The sequence below is a fragment of the Oncorhynchus gorbuscha genome, linkage group LG20, assembly GCF_021184085.1.
Source record: "Oncorhynchus gorbuscha isolate QuinsamMale2020 ecotype Even-year linkage group LG20, OgorEven_v1.0, whole genome shotgun sequence".
Taxonomy (NCBI): Eukaryota; Metazoa; Chordata; class Actinopteri; order Salmoniformes; family Salmonidae; genus Oncorhynchus; species Oncorhynchus gorbuscha.
The window spans coordinates 18,466,455-18,484,338 of NC_060192.1; the positions used below are offsets into that span (position 1 = coordinate 18,466,455).

General features: G+C 41.0%; 1 protein-coding gene across 1 annotated transcript in view; it reads right to left on the reverse strand.

Annotated features, from left to right (window-relative positions):
* Positions 1-17,884, reverse strand: part of LOC124006630 (BMP/retinoic acid-inducible neural-specific protein 1) — a 132,089-nt gene that overhangs the window by 90,023 nt on the left and 24,182 nt on the right. Inside the window, exon 2 of the mRNA XM_046316679.1 lies at positions 1,941-2,208. Within this exon, the coding sequence (XP_046172635.1) occupies positions 1,941-2,158 (218 nt within the window). The 5' untranslated portion in view covers positions 2,159-2,208. The remainder of the gene's footprint in view (positions 1-1,940; positions 2,209-17,884) is intronic.

Below are 17,884 nucleotides of genomic sequence, written 5' to 3' on the forward strand. Positions count from 1 at the left end.
GGTGGATCTGGAGGGCATGGCTGCCCTTTGTTAAATACAGCCCACTCTTCATCAAAATGAAGGATATGTATAACAGACTCCTCCCAAAACAACTAAACCGAATGCAGGTTTTCCTTTGAATCCATCCAGTTGACAGATGACTCAGATCGGTTTGTCTGACAGTGGCCCAGATGTCTAACAGATGTGATTGCAGATTTCTACTTTTCATTTTTAATGAGAAGTGTAATGGATTTCATTCTGTATTGATGCAAGATTTAATTGTCTTGTCACAAGCAAGGCGATACCTTGCACTGACAGCTGAAATCGATGCCTCCTACTGTTTGATAGGTAACCAAGACGTGAGGAGGTAGTCGAGCTAGTCTGCTACTGCAACCTTTGTGTTGCAGTGCCAGAGACTCTGTTCCCCAGGCAAATACATAATGCCTGAGCCTCCTCTTCTGATTCTTTCATTAATCGAACGAGCATCATAAGCCACACACACGACAGCAGCATGGGGCCATGAATGGCTGTGGGGAAACATGTTAGTCTGAGATTCCTGCCTCTGTGTACCATCCAGGCTGTCAAGATACATATTATGTAAATGCTCTGTTTACATGTGACAATATAAAGACAGAAACCCCAGTGGGGACCAGAGGCTACTGAGGCAATCTATGAAACGAGGAGGAAAGGAGGGAAAGAACAGAGAGACCCTGTTTAACCGTACCGCTAAATGAATGTTGTTGATGAGTCTCTCTTGTCTTGGTCTCCCTATCACTCTCGCTCTCTCTCCCCTTTCTCTCTCTAGGATTTTGGACTGCAGAGCAGGAAAAACTAAGCACACACCTCTAAAAGGGAAGCTCCCAGGTACAGTATGTATTTGCTGTACCTTGTCAGTCAATTGTAAGGAGATTTGCAATGCAAAGACGGAAAGGAAGGATAATATTTGAAATCAAACACCGACAGATCATGTATTTCACAACACGTAATGTAGCAGGGAGGAAAGAATACGACATGAACGCTGATGCCTGTCAAGAGAATGCCAACCACATCCCATTACAAAATGTGAGCTAGAATCCTTGACAACTATGCCATACTTCTAGAATACGAAGTAAAGTTGTGTGTGCTTGTGTGTACGACATATTTGTCAATATCATGTTACAGATGATTCTCTCAAGACAAAAACACAACCAGACATGGAAAACAAGAATTAAAAAACGACAATGTTGCGCACTACTTTGACCTCCCTTCCTCAAGCCCGGCTTAACATTTAACTTGTGTCGTTTGGGTCTTCATTGTCAAACACACACAGTAGCCCTGAACAGATCGCAACCACATGTCTACACATTTGAATAATCATAATAATAAATGCCAGAACTTAACTAAAATATACAGCGCCAGTATCAATGCAGTGCTTAGATGTTTTATTTCATTCAGACTGCCAAGCCATGCAGCGTTTGTCTATCGTTTTAATATAGCCGCTTTTTATACACACAGCTATTCAGTAGAGTCTGAGAGGCTAATCAGAGAGAGGATGGCTCTGACTCCATCTCTGTCACGTTGCAGCTGTCTATCCTCTTAACATCACTATTTAATTGGGGAATGATTAGCTGAGCCACAATGTGTGAGGCAAATAACTACAATGGCTGGTGGTTGCATAACGTATTTAAAACACCCCCTGCCTCTAAGCAGACACACAGCCTAACACACAGCACAGCCACTCCATCACTTAACACACACAGCGCAGCCACTTTCTTGTGTGTGTGGTGGGTAAGTACAATAACTCTGTAAAAAGGGTGCACTTTCACACAAAACTTGTACACAGTACACCTTTGCGCGGCCTCTTCCAAAGAGACTCAAAATAAGAGACTCAAAATAGAAAAAAAAAACATTTAGCCAGAGAGTGTCTTTAAAACCTCTGCAAGATCAGCTCCACCCAAACGCACAAATTAAAGTGAACTCACCTATAAATTTTATATCTGGTTGTAAATCCTTGGCGGAATCTTTCCACAAAGGAGAGGTAACTCCGAGAGTGGTGGAAAGGTCCGCGGTCGGAGATGAGCCAATCAAACTGCTTAGTGACATGTTGATCGGCGGCGGACAGGTCCTGGCGGGAAGACTGAACTGTTATATGGTCCCATATAAACAGGAAGCAGATGACCTCAATAAACCTCCAGTTCATGCTTTTCTTTCAGCCGCTCTCTGTTCATTCTCGCTCCATTATGTGGAGACCTGTGGAAAGACAGATAGAGAGAAAGAGGGGGAAGAGAGGGAGGGGGATATATAAATATATTTACATGACGAGTCTATGTGAAAAAATACTGGGGCGTCAGCGAAAGTGAAACAGACTTAATAGAATTAGGCTAATCGGCATTGACGGAAAACGAACAAGACAGTGTCACCGAAAGACTGTTTTCGATGTGATATGATTTGTGGATTTATTTATGTTGTTATTTTTTCCCCCAATCTCAAGCCCCTCGTATCCTCCTCCCAGTAAGGGGCCCAGATTGCAGCTTTCCATACTAACGAGGAATGTTGCCCTTTCAGCAGATGAAAATGAATTACATCCCTGGATGTGTGGCCTTCTCTTTCTCCAGACTAATTGGTGCCATGATAAGTTCAGACAAGGTTAAGAGGCTGCTTTATGATAAGTTGTGACATGGAGCTGGTTTACGTGGGGAAGCATTGTCTGATGTTGCCTCGGGAAATAAATTGCTCTGCAAAATGTTGCCAATCCATGGGCGATATGATGGATCGTTTGAACACTTCAGTGGTGCTGTATTCAATATGGCGTGATTGGTGTGATATCCTTAAATGAGCATTCACTTGAGATACATTGGTTATCTGAAGATATATTGGTTAAGTGAACATGGGAAATGATAGTCCAAAATGTATTGACATGGCAATGCAGATTTGAAGGCGAACCTCTGTCCAATCAATAATGTAAAGCCAATGTATCAGAGGAATTGGACACATTGGCAATACATGGATGAGTACAGCATGCAAGGTTCTCCAAAAGCAAACCTCAGCGAAGTTAACAATGATTTATAATGATATTGATTGGCAAGTGACCTCGAGAGTCTGTTAGACAGATCTAAGGTCAGAGTGGACAAGTCTTGTTTTCAGATCACATACTATGATGACCATACAGCACTAATTATATCTACCCAGTCTTATACACTTGACATACAAATGACGAGACAGGGCACACATAAGTGTGCATGCATCCAAAAGGGATAGCCATCATTTTGTACAATGTACAACCACACAGAAGATAATACATGTGTGTCTCATTCTCATGTGACAATGTGTCTGTGAGCTTTCGCCAGGTTGGGACATTTCCCTCTATTTCTCCCGACACAAACAGACTGATTGTTTGGTACGAACATGTCTTACCAACCTCCTAATCCCATTAAACATCATGCTTTATATTGTAGTGAACGGAGGGAGCGGGGAGTGACATGTTGATCGGCAAAGTCTCCAGTGCGAAAGGCAAATAACCTACGCTTCGCGCCAATACGGTTAATCCACTTGGTGGGAATTGTAACGTGGCTCGGTACATTGCACCCCCTGAAAGAGGCACGTCCCCGTGCTTCTACTAGCCTCAGCCCACTCACACGTCCGGGGCAATGAGTTCAGATGGCCTCACAGCTGGTATCCCACTTCTGACACTGATACAGAGAACAGAGGAAGTGGGAAGCAAACCTGGGACTCAGGCGTGAAAGTCAATAACCCCTTCGTGCCAATCGGGTTAAACCACTTGGTGGAAATTGTAACGTGGCTCATATAGCAAGGATCGCTACAATATTATATAAGAACACAAATGCCTGAGTTTGGTTATCATATAATTGATAAATGTTTTGGTTTGTATTTATTTTGGTTGGTGTAGCAATTTTGGCTACTCACCAACGCTCTATTCACAACCACTCTACTCACCACGCCCTTGAACTGGCCTCCTCGGTATGCGTGCGCCTGGTCATGTTCTTCATTTTAGCCACAGATTGCAAATAGTTTTCTTCCATTCCGGGGGTGTTTTGAAAGTTGATTGTGAATGCTAATGTTTATGCTCATCATGCCATTGGTTTCATTAACTTAAGTGTTGGCCAATGTAATGTTAATTGTGCAATACTATTGCCATTTAAGTCTATAATCACTATTATTTGGAATGCATTTTTTTAAAGGTGTGAGTGGTTTAAATTAGGATTCCTGTGCTCCTCATTCCTGAAGAGATGCTTGTACAGGTAACATGCTCTGCCATCTACCAAGATGTATAAATCGATGGACGTTTTGCAGGTTCTTGAGTAGAGGGAATTTAGCTATTTTGGCAAAGTTTATTGTTTATTTTTGTAAACTATTTCAACTCTGAATCATCTGCATCACTGCCTGCACTGTAAAATAAATAAAATATACTTTTGCACCTGAACCCAGTTGCCGGGACCTTAACATCCCAGAAGTCAATGGTACCCTACTGTCACATTGCATGGACCACAGGATATTACAAGATATTACACTCATCAATTACTGCATAATGACCATACTGTGAATAATTCCAGACAGAATTGAAACCATTTCTGACAGAGTATTAAAATGATACATTTAGTCATTGTACGATGTCACCATACATTATTATCCAACTTGCCAGTGGAGTCATGTCTTTAGTTACTGATAAGAAAACCATTTCCATCTGTAATTATGTTTAAGAACTTTGGCCCCTGGCTGTAGAACATCAAGCTATCAAATTAGTGCCACTATATGCAGAAATTCTTCCCTTTTCATGCTTTATTAGACAATAACAAGTCATAAAAGAGCAGCCACAATTTAATGGCTCTAATCTTTTACTGTAAAAGGGGGGAAGAATAGTTTGATTCCCAAAGCTATTGTACAGTAATGGTAGCCATATATATGAACTGGCGGGGTTCTTTAAGGTATACCATCAAATAGATGACTATATCTGCCAATGCATTAATCTGTGATGATTCAGTAGGACTTGTGGATCAGTTCAGTCTCCAACACATCCAGATCTCACTTTAGTCTATCTCACTTTAGTCTACCCTAACCCATGACGACCAGAGTACCCAAGGTCATATAGTTTACTGTATTTTTTAAATATTTATTTTACTTTTATTTTACTAGGCAAGTCAGTTAAGAACAAATTCTTATTTTCAATGACGGCCTAGGAACAGTGGGTTAACTGCCTGTTCAGGGGCAGAACGACAGATTTGTACCTTGTCAGCTCTGTGATTTGAACTTGCAACCTTTCGGTTGCTAGTCCAACGCTCTAACCACTAGGCTACCCTGCCGCTCCATAATATGTGACCCATTGTGATGTTGCATACAATAGCGTGCGGTTCATGAAAATAGAACCTTAACAACAATGACTGCAGACAATGCAGGTTTTCTGCTATGGTTGCAGAACTGAGACAGGAAAGAAACGGTGGCATTGACTTAGGTTGCTTTGCCACTAACCAGAAATGCTGTGGCAATGACAAATCCATGGCAGGGTAATTTAATGAAGACTGCTTTAATTTAATTAGTTTAAACTAATTTCAAGTTGGCTGTCAGAACATAACAATGCATCATCTAATTGAGAGGGGAGATGGAAGGAAGGGGATTCATAAATGATATTGCTCCGAGTTTGCGAAACTGAATGCATCATGTCTACCTTTGTGTGTTTGAGTGTGTGTGCGATGTGTTGTGTGTCTGTGCATGTTTGTGTGCGTGTGTGTGTCAGTGGAGGCTCCGTAGAGGAGGAAGGGGAGGACACTCCTACTGAGTGAATTACATAAAAATAAATATTGTGAAACATTACAAAAGTCCAGTTCACCAGGGAACTCATTCAGCTGACCAGGGCCAGCCAATCACAGGCTCTACCTGCTGGCCGTAACAGGCCCCCTTTTTTAGAGTTTTTGCAGTATGAACTGACATGTTGTCCATCCAATCAAAGGGTCAGAGAATGAAGATAGTACTGAAAGTGTAAACTAGCTAGCACGCCAGTGCATGAAGTTAGGTGAGTAGTTGACGTAAAGAGAGAGAATGACAATAGTTGAACAGTTTTTAACAAATTAATTCATAAAACAATTAAGGAGAAGCAGCAGAGAGAGAGAGAGAGAGAGATATTTTGTTGTCTTATTATGTTTCACTTACTTAGATAGCTAATGTACCTAATTTAACAAGCTGACTCTAACAAAGAGGCATGCTATTAAGGTTAGCTAGCTGGCTAAGACTATCCTATTAATGTATTGTCACCGGGACCTGCCAGTGTAACTGCTGAACAGCTTGCTTTAAACTGTGCTGTGTAGAGCTGTATTGGATTGGAATGTGGGTTTTCTAACATATTAGTTCTAGTTTATTGGCTATAACATCAATATGGTGAAAACGATGTAGGCTATCTAGCGATTAGTGGTTATGGTATGAAGGTTTGGCTTGGATAGGTTTTTGCACCTGGTCACAGACAGCGTTGTGTTGTGCAATGAAGTCCACAAGGGAAGGGAAAAGGTGAGAGGGAGAGAGTGCGTAGACACAATAAGGAATTATATAAAGAGCAAAATGATGATGCTGTATGTGGCTGGTATGAAAGTGAACTGTGTGTGTGAACTGTGGGTGTATTCATTCCACAGATTCTGTTGCAAAACATTTCTGAAACTTATGTAGACATGTTTTGACGTTGGTGCAGTGGATGGGACCAATGTGGCAATAGTGTGCCTGTCATCAATCATCACTGACCTTTATTGCCACACTGGTCCCATCCACTGCACAAACGACATTGGGGAAGTTAGCCACCTCAATAAACTTTTGTTTGGTGCTTACTTGTTCAGCTTCAGTTGATGGGATCTTGATAAATCTTCGTACCTTACGACTCAGTGCATCACACACTGCACTAACCACCCAACTCACGGAGGACTGACTAACTCTGTACCTGCAAGCAAGGCTGGAAAGGATCCCAATGCTAGGAATCTCAGGGCTATCATGATTTGTAGGATGATGAAAAGATGGCATGCTCCCATGGTCTTTTTAAGTTTTAATTTAGAAGGTCAGCCAAGTACATTATAGAGTGTCGTGGTATTCGATATTGCCTGAGTAGAACATGGTCAGGGACATTTAGAGGATCCATCCAATTTCCGAGGGGCCTCTGTGGGTTCTCCCTCTCTCTCTTCTTCTCTCTAGCAGCTAACCAAAGAAATGTCATCATTCAAAGTATCATAGTGATCTTTGAATCACTAAATGTGATTTGTTTCAGGAAACTAGGCTTACAGTATCAAATAAACTTCGATTTTCCATGTGTAGAACAACATGATCTGCATCAAAGTCAAATTAGGATATAACGTTAGGCCAACGAGTCAGTGTCTAACTTCAAAAATGTTCTGGTAGAATACCATGCTTTTATTTCATAACACTCATAACTGTAAGCTGTTCTGTAATTAGCTCACCATTAACTTGTGAGTTTATTTTCCTCTAATAATGAATACAATTTAGCTTAGTTAAGATGTTGTCAGCTATATGATATGGTCCTTATTTGAACTAGCTAATGAGCTAGAAACAGCCAAAACATTGTTTAAAAATTTGCTTTTAGTTGCTTGGTTTGCTAGATTGACATATACTAAATTCATTTTTAAACGGATGGGTTTATTGATGTTAAAATACACCAGTTATGCTATTTTGGACCACCAGGTTGTCGTTTCTGTGTTTATACTTTTTTGAAAACGACAACAACAAGCTTGATGTCGGACGACAATAGAATGTGTATGATGTCACTGCGACAACTGTCTACAGACATGTTGATTGACATACTATAAACCAGCCTTTAGGCTTGAAATCTTTGGTTGTTTAGTTCACTACCTTACTCACTTTGTTTTGCACATGTGAATCCTTAAGGAAATGGGTGGGGCTAAGGCTTAAGAGCGTGTGAACAATGCTGAATGGGTGTAGATAATGAAGTGCTCTCCAGTAGGTGGAGCAAAACATTCAAGGGCCATTTTCTCAAAAGTGGGGTTACAAGTTTATCAACTTTTAAAGCAAAATAACTTTCCCATTGTTCCAACCATAGTGTATGATATACCATTTTCTAGTTCTGAGTCTCTATTTTAATCTAATACAACAACAAAAAACAATTTCAAATGTTGCTACATCGAGTATTAGATCGAGTCAGTTGGTCACAAATATGATTATTATTATTATTATTATTATTATTATTAGTTTTGAATATGTTTGTCTATTATTCTCTTAATGAAATTTTCGAATCTATACATTTAGCTTTATCTTCTTTTGATATGACCATTTCAACAATCATTATTGTTATAATATTCATTATTTAGTCAAATATGTAATCAAAAGCTTTTTAAATTAAGGTTTGCATTGATTTGAAGAAACTGAAGTAAACATTGCACTTATTAAATCATTTTTTATTAATTCTTAAGAAGGTTTTTGAATCCGGGTCCAGTTCACCAGGGAACTAACCAGGGCCAGCCAATCACAGGCTCTCCCTGCTGGCCGTAACAGGCCCCCATTTCTTCTTATGCTTTTGCTGTTTCCCGGAGGGCAGGTTGAGAAGGTCTCTGTAAACTCCTGTCCTCCACTACAACTCATAGCTGGAACTTTCCTGAACAGACAAGCCTTCCCTGGACTTACCCAACCATGTATTAGTGTGTCACTGAACATGTAAGTGAACTTTGTTAGGGTTAATGTGTGTATTTGATCAGTATACGTGTTATAGGCTGCTATTGCTTTGTTAGTATATACTTATACAATGAGTGTACAAAACATTAGGAACACCTGCTCTTTCCTTGACATAGACTGACCGGGTGAATCAAGGTGAAAGCTATGATGCCTTATTGATCTCACTTGTTAAATCCACTTCAATCAGTGTAGATGAAGGGGAGGAGACAGGTTAAAGGATCTGACACTTTTTTTCCATTTTCTAAATCTAACTGCCTGTAGCTCAGGACCTGTTGTAAGGATACCTAGGATAGGATAAGTAATCCTTCTCACCCCCCCCCCCTTTAAGATTTAGATGCACTATTGTAAAGTGACTGTTCCACTGGATGTCATAAGGTGAATGCACCAATTTGTAAGTCGCTTTGGATAAGAGCGTCTGATAAATGACTTAAATGTAAATGTAAATGATATGCATATTCTTGATACCATTTGAAAGTAAACACTGACATTTGTGGAAATGTGAAATTAATGTAGGAGAATATAACATATTAGATCTGGTAAAAGATATTACAAAGAAAAATATTATTTTTTGTACCATTATCATTGCAAGAGAAAGGTCATAATGTATTATTCCAGCCCAGACACAATGTATGTGTATGTGCAAGTTTTAGACTGATCCAATGAACCATTGCATTTCTGTTTAAAAAGTATGTATCAAGGCTGCCCAAATGTGCTTAATTGGTTTATTAATACATTTTCAAGTTCATAACTGTGCACTCTCCTTAAACAATAGCATGGCATTAGTTACATTTACATTTACATTTAAGTCATTTAGCAGACGCTCTCACTGTAATAGCTACCGTAAATTGGACAGTGCAGTTAGTTTAACAATAATTCAAGCTTTCTGACAATATCAGATATGTATATGTCATGGGAAATTTTCTTGTTACTTACAACCTCATGCTAATCGCATTAGCCTACATTAGCTCAACTGGGAGACCCACCGATCCTGTAGAGGATAAAGGAGGATTTTTAGGCCTTGAGACAATTGAGACATGGGTTGTGTATGTGTGCCATTCAGAGGGTGAATGGGCAAGACAAAATATTTAAGTGCCTTTGAATGGGGTATGGTAGTAGGTTCCACGCACACTAGTGAGTGTGTCATGAATTGCATCGCTGCTCAACCATTTCCCGTGTGTATCAAGAATGGTCCACCACCCAAAGGACATACAGCCAAGTTGACTCAACTGTGGAAAGCATTGGAGTCAACATGGGCCAGCATCCCTGTGGAACAATTGACACCTTGTAGAGTCCATGCCCAGATGAAGGTGTTCCTAATGTTTTATACACTCAGTGTATATGTTTTCTTAAGATATGCTTCCTTATGTATATGTGACCCGATTCAGGAAACTAGGCATATGCCTGAAGTCATTACTTCACAGGAGAGCCATTTGAAGGTAATTGTTTTTAATTTTTTATCAAAATGTGTTTTTTTTGGGGCAGAAACGCCTTCTCGAACATGTGAACCTTGATGTTCCATAATAACAAACTTGTATGCCATCTGTAAATACGGATAAAATTGTTCAATCACAATTACGAGCTTTGTTGGTTAAGACACATAAAAAGTTGGCAACCTTCCCACTAGCTGAGATAATGAGTGGGCAGGACATGCCGAGAGAGGAGTTCGGATATGTCTGCCATATTGAAGGCGTCTGTCTATTTGAGCTCGTCAGTCTGTTTTGGTAATCCTGTCGAATGCGGCTTTAAAAAAATGTATTGTGTAGTAGAGCTGTAAAAGTGTTGCTCTCCATTGTCTGGAGGATCAAGTTCTGAAATCAGTGGAATTAGAGTATGATAGCTAAAGGGATTGAGAAAACACCTGTCACCGGATTACATCTTCAAACTAAGGGCAACCGTGGTATTTCATTTCTGACAGAGAGACGCGTCCATGATGCAGGTTGATGTATACAGGTAAGATAGTCTAATGTTAACTAGCAACATTTTCAGATATTATTTTGACAGAAAGTGGTTTAATTTCAAGCTAAAGTGTAAGCTAAAGTGTACTGTTAGCTAGCTGGCTCCCTAGCTGACGTTATTTGTTTCCCAAAGCTGTTTGCTTTTCTAGTTGGCATTGTTGCCACTTTGTTCATTGCTGTTTAACTAGCTAACGTTAGCTAGCTAATTTTGCTTTGAAAGGTGATCAACTTGTAAACTCACTTTAGAAAAAAAACACATTTTAATATTTCTGTATCTAGTGAAGAGCTCTTCATTGTCTACACCCATTCAGCATCATTCACACCCTCTTAACCTTTAGCCCACCCATCTCGTCTCGCTCTCGGAGCGCACACTTGACGCTCTGTCCGATGACTTGTTTACCTCTGGATAACTTAAAAACATGTACTTACTATGACTGTGATATATGGTTGTTCCACCAAGCTAGCTTCAGATCAATGCGCTAACTTTAAGTCGCTCTGGATAAGAGCATCTGCTAAATGACATAAAAAGCCATGGTAAAATGTACGTCCTCTAACTGCGGCACTGGGACAGTTGCACCAATAATGGAAACCGGCGCCTCTATTGGAGACCACCACATGGTGATGCTCTTTTTCAGTATTAGAATAAAGGCCATGCACGCAAAAAAAAATCTAATTTGCCTCCCTAATCTTAAATGGCACCAAAAGCCACTGGTGTGTGTGTGTGTGTGTGTGTGTGTGTGTGTGTGTGTGTGTGTGTGTGTGTGTGTGTGTGTGTGTGTGTGTGTGTGTGTGTGTGTGTGTGTGTGTGTGTGTGTGTGTGTGTGTGTGTGTGTGTGTGTGTTGAGTATTCACATGTGAGAGCCTGCTTGCATTCATATATGTCACCGTAATACTAACATATGGCCACTGACCAAATGAAGGTTAGTGGAAAACAAACTACAGGTTATTCTAAAGCACATATGTCAGAGTCAAGGCCCGCGGGCCACATCCGGCCCGCGAGAAGGTTTTTTACGGCCCCTGGGATGATCTTGATTTGTTATTAGAACCGGCCCGCAGACCGCAGCAAGCCGGCAGCCCGCAGATCTTTTACACGCACCAATACTACATTTCCCACAATGCAACGGTGACGCACCGAGCAGTAGGCTGCTTCATTTCAATATTTATTGGCACAGCAGTTGTCAGCATCACAGTAAAATTAACTTTCAGATACCCATCAAAAATGGCAAAACGGAAGGTGGACACTGAGAACCGGGGGTTTCAAACAAGGTGGGAGTCGGAGTATTTGTTCACGGAGGTAGCTGGAAAACCTGTGTGTCTTCTGTGTGGAGAAAGTGTGGCGGTACTGAAAGAGTATAATCTGAGACGACATTATGAAACGAAACACGCGGACAAAAACAAGAATATGGACATGGAACAAAGGCTACAAAAGGCAGAGGAATTAAAACGAGGCCTCAAATCTCGACAGGCTCTGTTCAAAAAAGCCAAATCACAAGGCCAGGCTGCTGTCAAGGCCAGTTTTATTTTGGCAGAAGAGATCGCTAAATCAGCCCGGCCATTTACGGAGGGGGATTTCATCAAAAACTGCATGATTAAAGTTTGTGACGAAGTTTGCCCAGAAAAAAGGCAACTCTTTTTAAATGTGAGTCTGAGCAGAAACACCATTGCCGAGAGAGTAGACCAGTTGTCCATCAATCTAAAAGAGCAGCTTGTGAAAAAGGGAAAAGATTTCATTGCATATTCCTTGGCTGTGGATGAGAGCACCGACATTTCTGACATTGCCCAGTTGTCAATTTTCATCCGCGGAGTGGACTCCAGCCTAAGCGTGACAGAGGAGTTTTTGGCTTTACGTCCTATGCATGGCACAACTACGGGGCATGATTTGTATGAAGAGGTGTCAAGATGTGTAAATGAGATGGAGCTGCCTTGGGAAAAACTCGTGGGTTTGACAACCGACGGAGCACCTGCGATGTGTGGACACAGGAGCGGACTGGTGGCAAAGATACGGGAAAAGATGCAAGAGGAAAACGCGACAGGTGAGCTGACAGCTTATCATTGTATCATACACCAGGAAGCGTTGTGCGGTAAAGCCTTGAAAATGGAGCATGTAATGAGCATCATCACGCGCACAGTTAACTTTATCAGAGCCAAAGGTTTGAATCACCGCCAGTTCAAGGCATTTCTGACGGAGTTAGAAACGGAGCATGGTGATTTGCCTTATCACACAGAGGTGCGATGGCTAAGCCAGGGAAAGGTGCTTCAAAGATGTTTCGAGCTTCGTGAGGAGATTTGTCTGTTCTTGGACAGCAAAGGGAAAGACACAACACAACTCCGAGACGAAATGTTTCTGTGTGAAATGGCTTTTCTGTGTGACATTACGAGTCATCTGAATGCAATGAACTTGCAGCTGCAGGGTCGGGATCGTGTCATCTCTGATATGTACAGTACAGTGAAGGCATTTAAAACCAAACTGACTCTGTGGGAGACGCAGATGCGGAAAGAAAATTTGAGCCACTTTCCCAGCTGCCAGACCATGAAAGAGAAGCTCTCTACCAGTGCGTTCCCGAGCGCACAGTTGGCTGATAAAATAGGTATGCTTGCCGCTGACTTTCGACGCCGATTTGCTGACTTTGAAGCACAAAAAAGCAGGTTGGAACTGCTCGGTAACCCATTTGCTGTTGACGTGGAAAGCTCACCACCAAACCTCCAAATGGAGTTGATTGACCTCCAATGCAATGATGCACTGAGGGCAAAATATGCGGCAGTGGGTGCTGCGGAGTTCGCCCGTTTCCTCCCCGACACAATGCCCCAGCTGCGCATCCAGGCTGCTCAAACGTTGTCTATGTTTGGCAGCACATACCTGTGTGAACAACTGTTTTCTTTGATGAACTTGAACAAAACATCACACAGAAGTCGACTTACTGCTGAACACCTCCACTCAATTCTGAGGATTTCCTCAGCTCAGAGCCTTACCCCGAACATTGATGAACTTGTGGAAAAGATGGGACACCACCAAGTATCACCCTCAACCTCAAACAAGTGAACATTACTGTGCAATCACATATTTAGAGTTTTTACTCAGTTCAAGTTTAAAAGTTAAAGTTTAATATTTGTTTTCACTGCATGTTACTTCTCCTTAAACAAAGTGTTGTTTTTGATTAATAGATTTTTGCACTTTATTTTATTGTATTTCAATCCAATTATATTTTAAAAATATTTCAGTTGAGTGGATGATAGAAAATTGCTATTATTGTTTTTTTCTTTGAAGTAAATTTAGCCCACTTTTGCTAAAATAGAAAATATAGGCTACTGATGGTGCCTTGAATACCGGTTTCTTTCATTTAATGTTCATGTTATGGGGATTTTTATATAAAGGAAATTTGTCTTTTGTGTCTGTTGAAAATTAAAGATTACTGACAGAGCCATAAGAAAATATTGCTTTATTTATCTGATCATATTGGAATATATTTGTTAGGTTTTCAGTAGGTTCAATTAGGTTCACTAGACTATATGCGTCATTTAAAAAATTTTCAATGAACATTCGAACAGTCCGGCCCTCGGCTTGTAGCTAAATTTTTTATTTGGCCCTCCGTCCATTTGACTTTGACACCCCTGTTCTAAAGGGTTGTCTCCTTAATGGATGAGAATGTGGTTGGGAAACTGGGTTATGAGGCTTTGTATCAGATATTGGGTTTTGTAATTATGCCATTAACATTGGTATCTTTAAATTCTAAATTTGATAGAACAAAAAAATATACAGTACCAGTCCAAAGTTTGGACACACCTACTCATTCAAGGTATTTTCTTTATTTGTACTATTTCCTACATTGTAGAATAATAGTGAAGACATCAAAACTATGAAATAACACACACGGAACCGTGTAGTAACCAAGGGCACCGTATGGGGGAAGGGGGGGTAGGATGATTCTAAGGGCCTGTGACTAACAGGGGCCCTAAAAAAACATTTCAAAATTAAATTATAAACCTATCATCATTAATACAATATTTTATTTACAATACTGATAAAAGTAATGGTTTATTTTCTTGTTATTTGGCAAAAAGTAAACATCCAGAGAGCCTCTGATTTTGCCCAACCCCCACACAGAAAACGGAGAAAAGTGCGGTTTGAATGAATGCTTACGAGCCTGCTGCTGCCTACCACTGCTCATTCAGACTGCTCTATCAAATCATAAACTTCATTATAATATAATAAACACACAGAAATATGAGCCTCAGGTCATTAATATGGTCAAATCCGGAAAACCAAATGTTTAATCTTTCAGTGAAATACAGAACCGTTCCATATTTTATTGAATGGGTGACAACCCTAAATCTAAATATTGCTGTTACATTGCACAACCTTCAATGTTATGTCAAAATTATGTAAAATTCTGGCAAATTAATTACGGTCTTTGTTAGGAAGAAATGGTCTTCACACAGTTTGCAACGAGCCAGGCGACCCAAACTGCTGCATTTACCCTGACTTTGCTGAACGCAAGAGAAGTGACACAATTTCAGACACCCCATTGATTATATGCAAAGCAGGACAAGCTAGTTAAACTAGTAATATCATCAAACATGTGTAGTTAACTAGTGATTATGTTAAGATTGATTGTTTTTATAAGATAAGTTTAATGCTAGCTAGCAACTGGCTCCATGGCTCCTTACTGCCTGCACTCGTGTAACAGGTGGTCAGCCTGCCACACAGTCTCTTTGTGGATTGCAATATAATTGGAGTCCAAAAATGTAGATTACTGATTATTTTGAAAACTTGAAATTGGCCCTAATTTATCGGCCATTCCTATTAATCGGTCGACCTCTACTTCAAAGACTTGATCAGTGATTTTGCTAGCAAGAAGGCTCAGCGCTGGGCTCTTGGTGAATAAGGCTGTGCAAGGGCCAGTGATAACTGTTAAATGGCATGTCTATGGATATGGGATCAAGACACATGATGCCCACAGGCTGAGAACAAGACTGAGAACAGACTGAGAACAAGATATATCTCAAAGTAATGGCTGGATTGCCATAAAATGTGCTGTTCACAATCAAGACCCCAAGTGGAAGAAACCTATTGATTTGCTGACCACTTGACCTTTCCTATAGCGCCACCATCAGGCCTTTTAATTTCCATTTTGGTTTCCATTTCCACTTTTACAGCTGCTTATTTTCTAGTTGGTATGTATACTTAGTTGGTATGTATACTTATACTTGATTTTATTATTTAGTTTGTTATATCATTCTATAGATGATAGTGTTAATTTATTTTCATTGAAGACGTTAATGTACAGTATATTTAAGTTATATTTATTTTAAGTTATTCATTAATGTTAAGAGAATTTTCCATTCAAGAATCTTACCATTAAAATTACATTTAGGCTGTAAAAGATGGCCTTTAGCACATTTCTTAGAGAGGGTATCTGTCTCGCATCAAATAAGGACTTCCACTGCATGCAGAATGTTGCATGCATGTCTGCACAGTGTTATATTTTCACAGCTCCCTGTCAGTAAATATTGGACTACAAGAGTTGCAAGCCTGCAAAGTGAGAGTTATTTTAAGCTTTGAATGGGTCAATTGGGTCTGGAGGTGTGTGGTTACAGCAGTTGCACAGGGTTTGTGTGGCCTGTGGTGGTGGGGCCCAATGTGATATATTTTCATGGGGCCCAAAATCCCTGGCGGCACCCCTGTTAGTAAGCAAAAAAGTGTTAAACAAATCTAAATATATTTTAGCCACCCTTTGCCTTGATGACAACTTTGCATACTCTTAGTATTCTCTCAACCAGCTCATGAGGAATGCTTTTCCAACAGTCTTGAAGGAGTTCCCACATATGCTGAGCACTTGTTGGCTGCTTTTCCTTCACTCTGCTGTCTGGCGGTCGAATAGCGTCCCGGAGTAGAGAGTCTCCTTCCAGGGAGCTCGGGAGGCAATGTATGTGTCAAGAAGTTAAATGAGGGATAAACATTGTACTGGGGCTCGAAATTAGATCAGTAAATTCAGGCATGGCATTGCATTGAGGGCAGAGAGTGGGTGGGTGACTGTGGAGGCCAGGTCATCTGATGCAGCACCACCACTCTCCTTCTTTATCAAATAGCCCTTACACAGCCTGGAGGTGTGTTTTGGGTCATTGTCCTGTTGAAAAACAAATGATAGTCTCAGTCAGCGGAAACCAGATTGGATGGTGTATCGCTGCAGAATGCTGTGGTAGCAATGCTGGTTAAGTGTGCCTTGAATTCGAAATAAATCACGACAGTGTCACCAACAAAGCACCATCACATCTCCTCCTCCATGCTTCACAGTGGGAACCACACATGCAGAGATCATCCTTTCACCCACTCTGCATCTTACAAAGACAGGTTGGAACCAAAAATCTCACATTGGGACTCATCAGACGAAAGGACCGATTACCACAGGTCTAATGTCCATTGCTCATTTTCCTTGGCCCAAGCAAGTCTCTTCGTCTTATTGGTGTCCTTTAATAGTGGTTTCTTTGCAGCAATTTGGCTATGAAAGCGTGATTCACACAGTCTCCTCTGAACAGTTGATGTTGAGATGAGATGTTCAAGTTACTTGAACTCTGTGAAGCATTTATTTGGGCTGCAACCTGAGTTGCAGTTAACTCCAATGAACTTATCTTCTGCAGCAAAGGTAACTCTGGGTCTTCCATTCCTGTGGTGGTCCTCATGAGAGCCAGTTTCATCATATCGCTAAATTAGGATGTCTTGCTCCCAGGCAGACTAAATAACTTTTTTGCCCGCTTTGAGGACAATACAGTGCCACTGACACGGCCTGCAACGAAAACATGTGGTCTCTCCTTCACTGCAGCCGAGGTGAGTAAGACATTTAAACGTGTTAACCCTCGCAAGGCTGCAGGCCCAGACGGCATCCCCAGCCGCGCCCTCAGAGCATGCACAGACCAGCTGGCCGGTGTGTTTACAGACATATTCAATCAATGCCTATACCAGTCTGCTGTTCCCACATGCTTCAAGAGGGCCACCATTGTTCCTGTCCCCAAGAAAGCTAAGGTAACTGAGCTAAACGACTACCGCCCCGTAGCACTCACTTCCGTCATCATGAAGTGCTTTGATAGACTAGTCAAGGACCATATCACCTCCACCCTACCTGACACCCTAGACCCACTCGAATTTGCTTACCGCCCAAATAGGTCCACAGACGATGCAATCTCAACCACACTGCACACTGCCCTAACCCACCTGGACAAGAGGAATACCTATGTGAGAATGCTGTTCATCGACTACAGCTCGGCATTCAACACCATAGTACCCT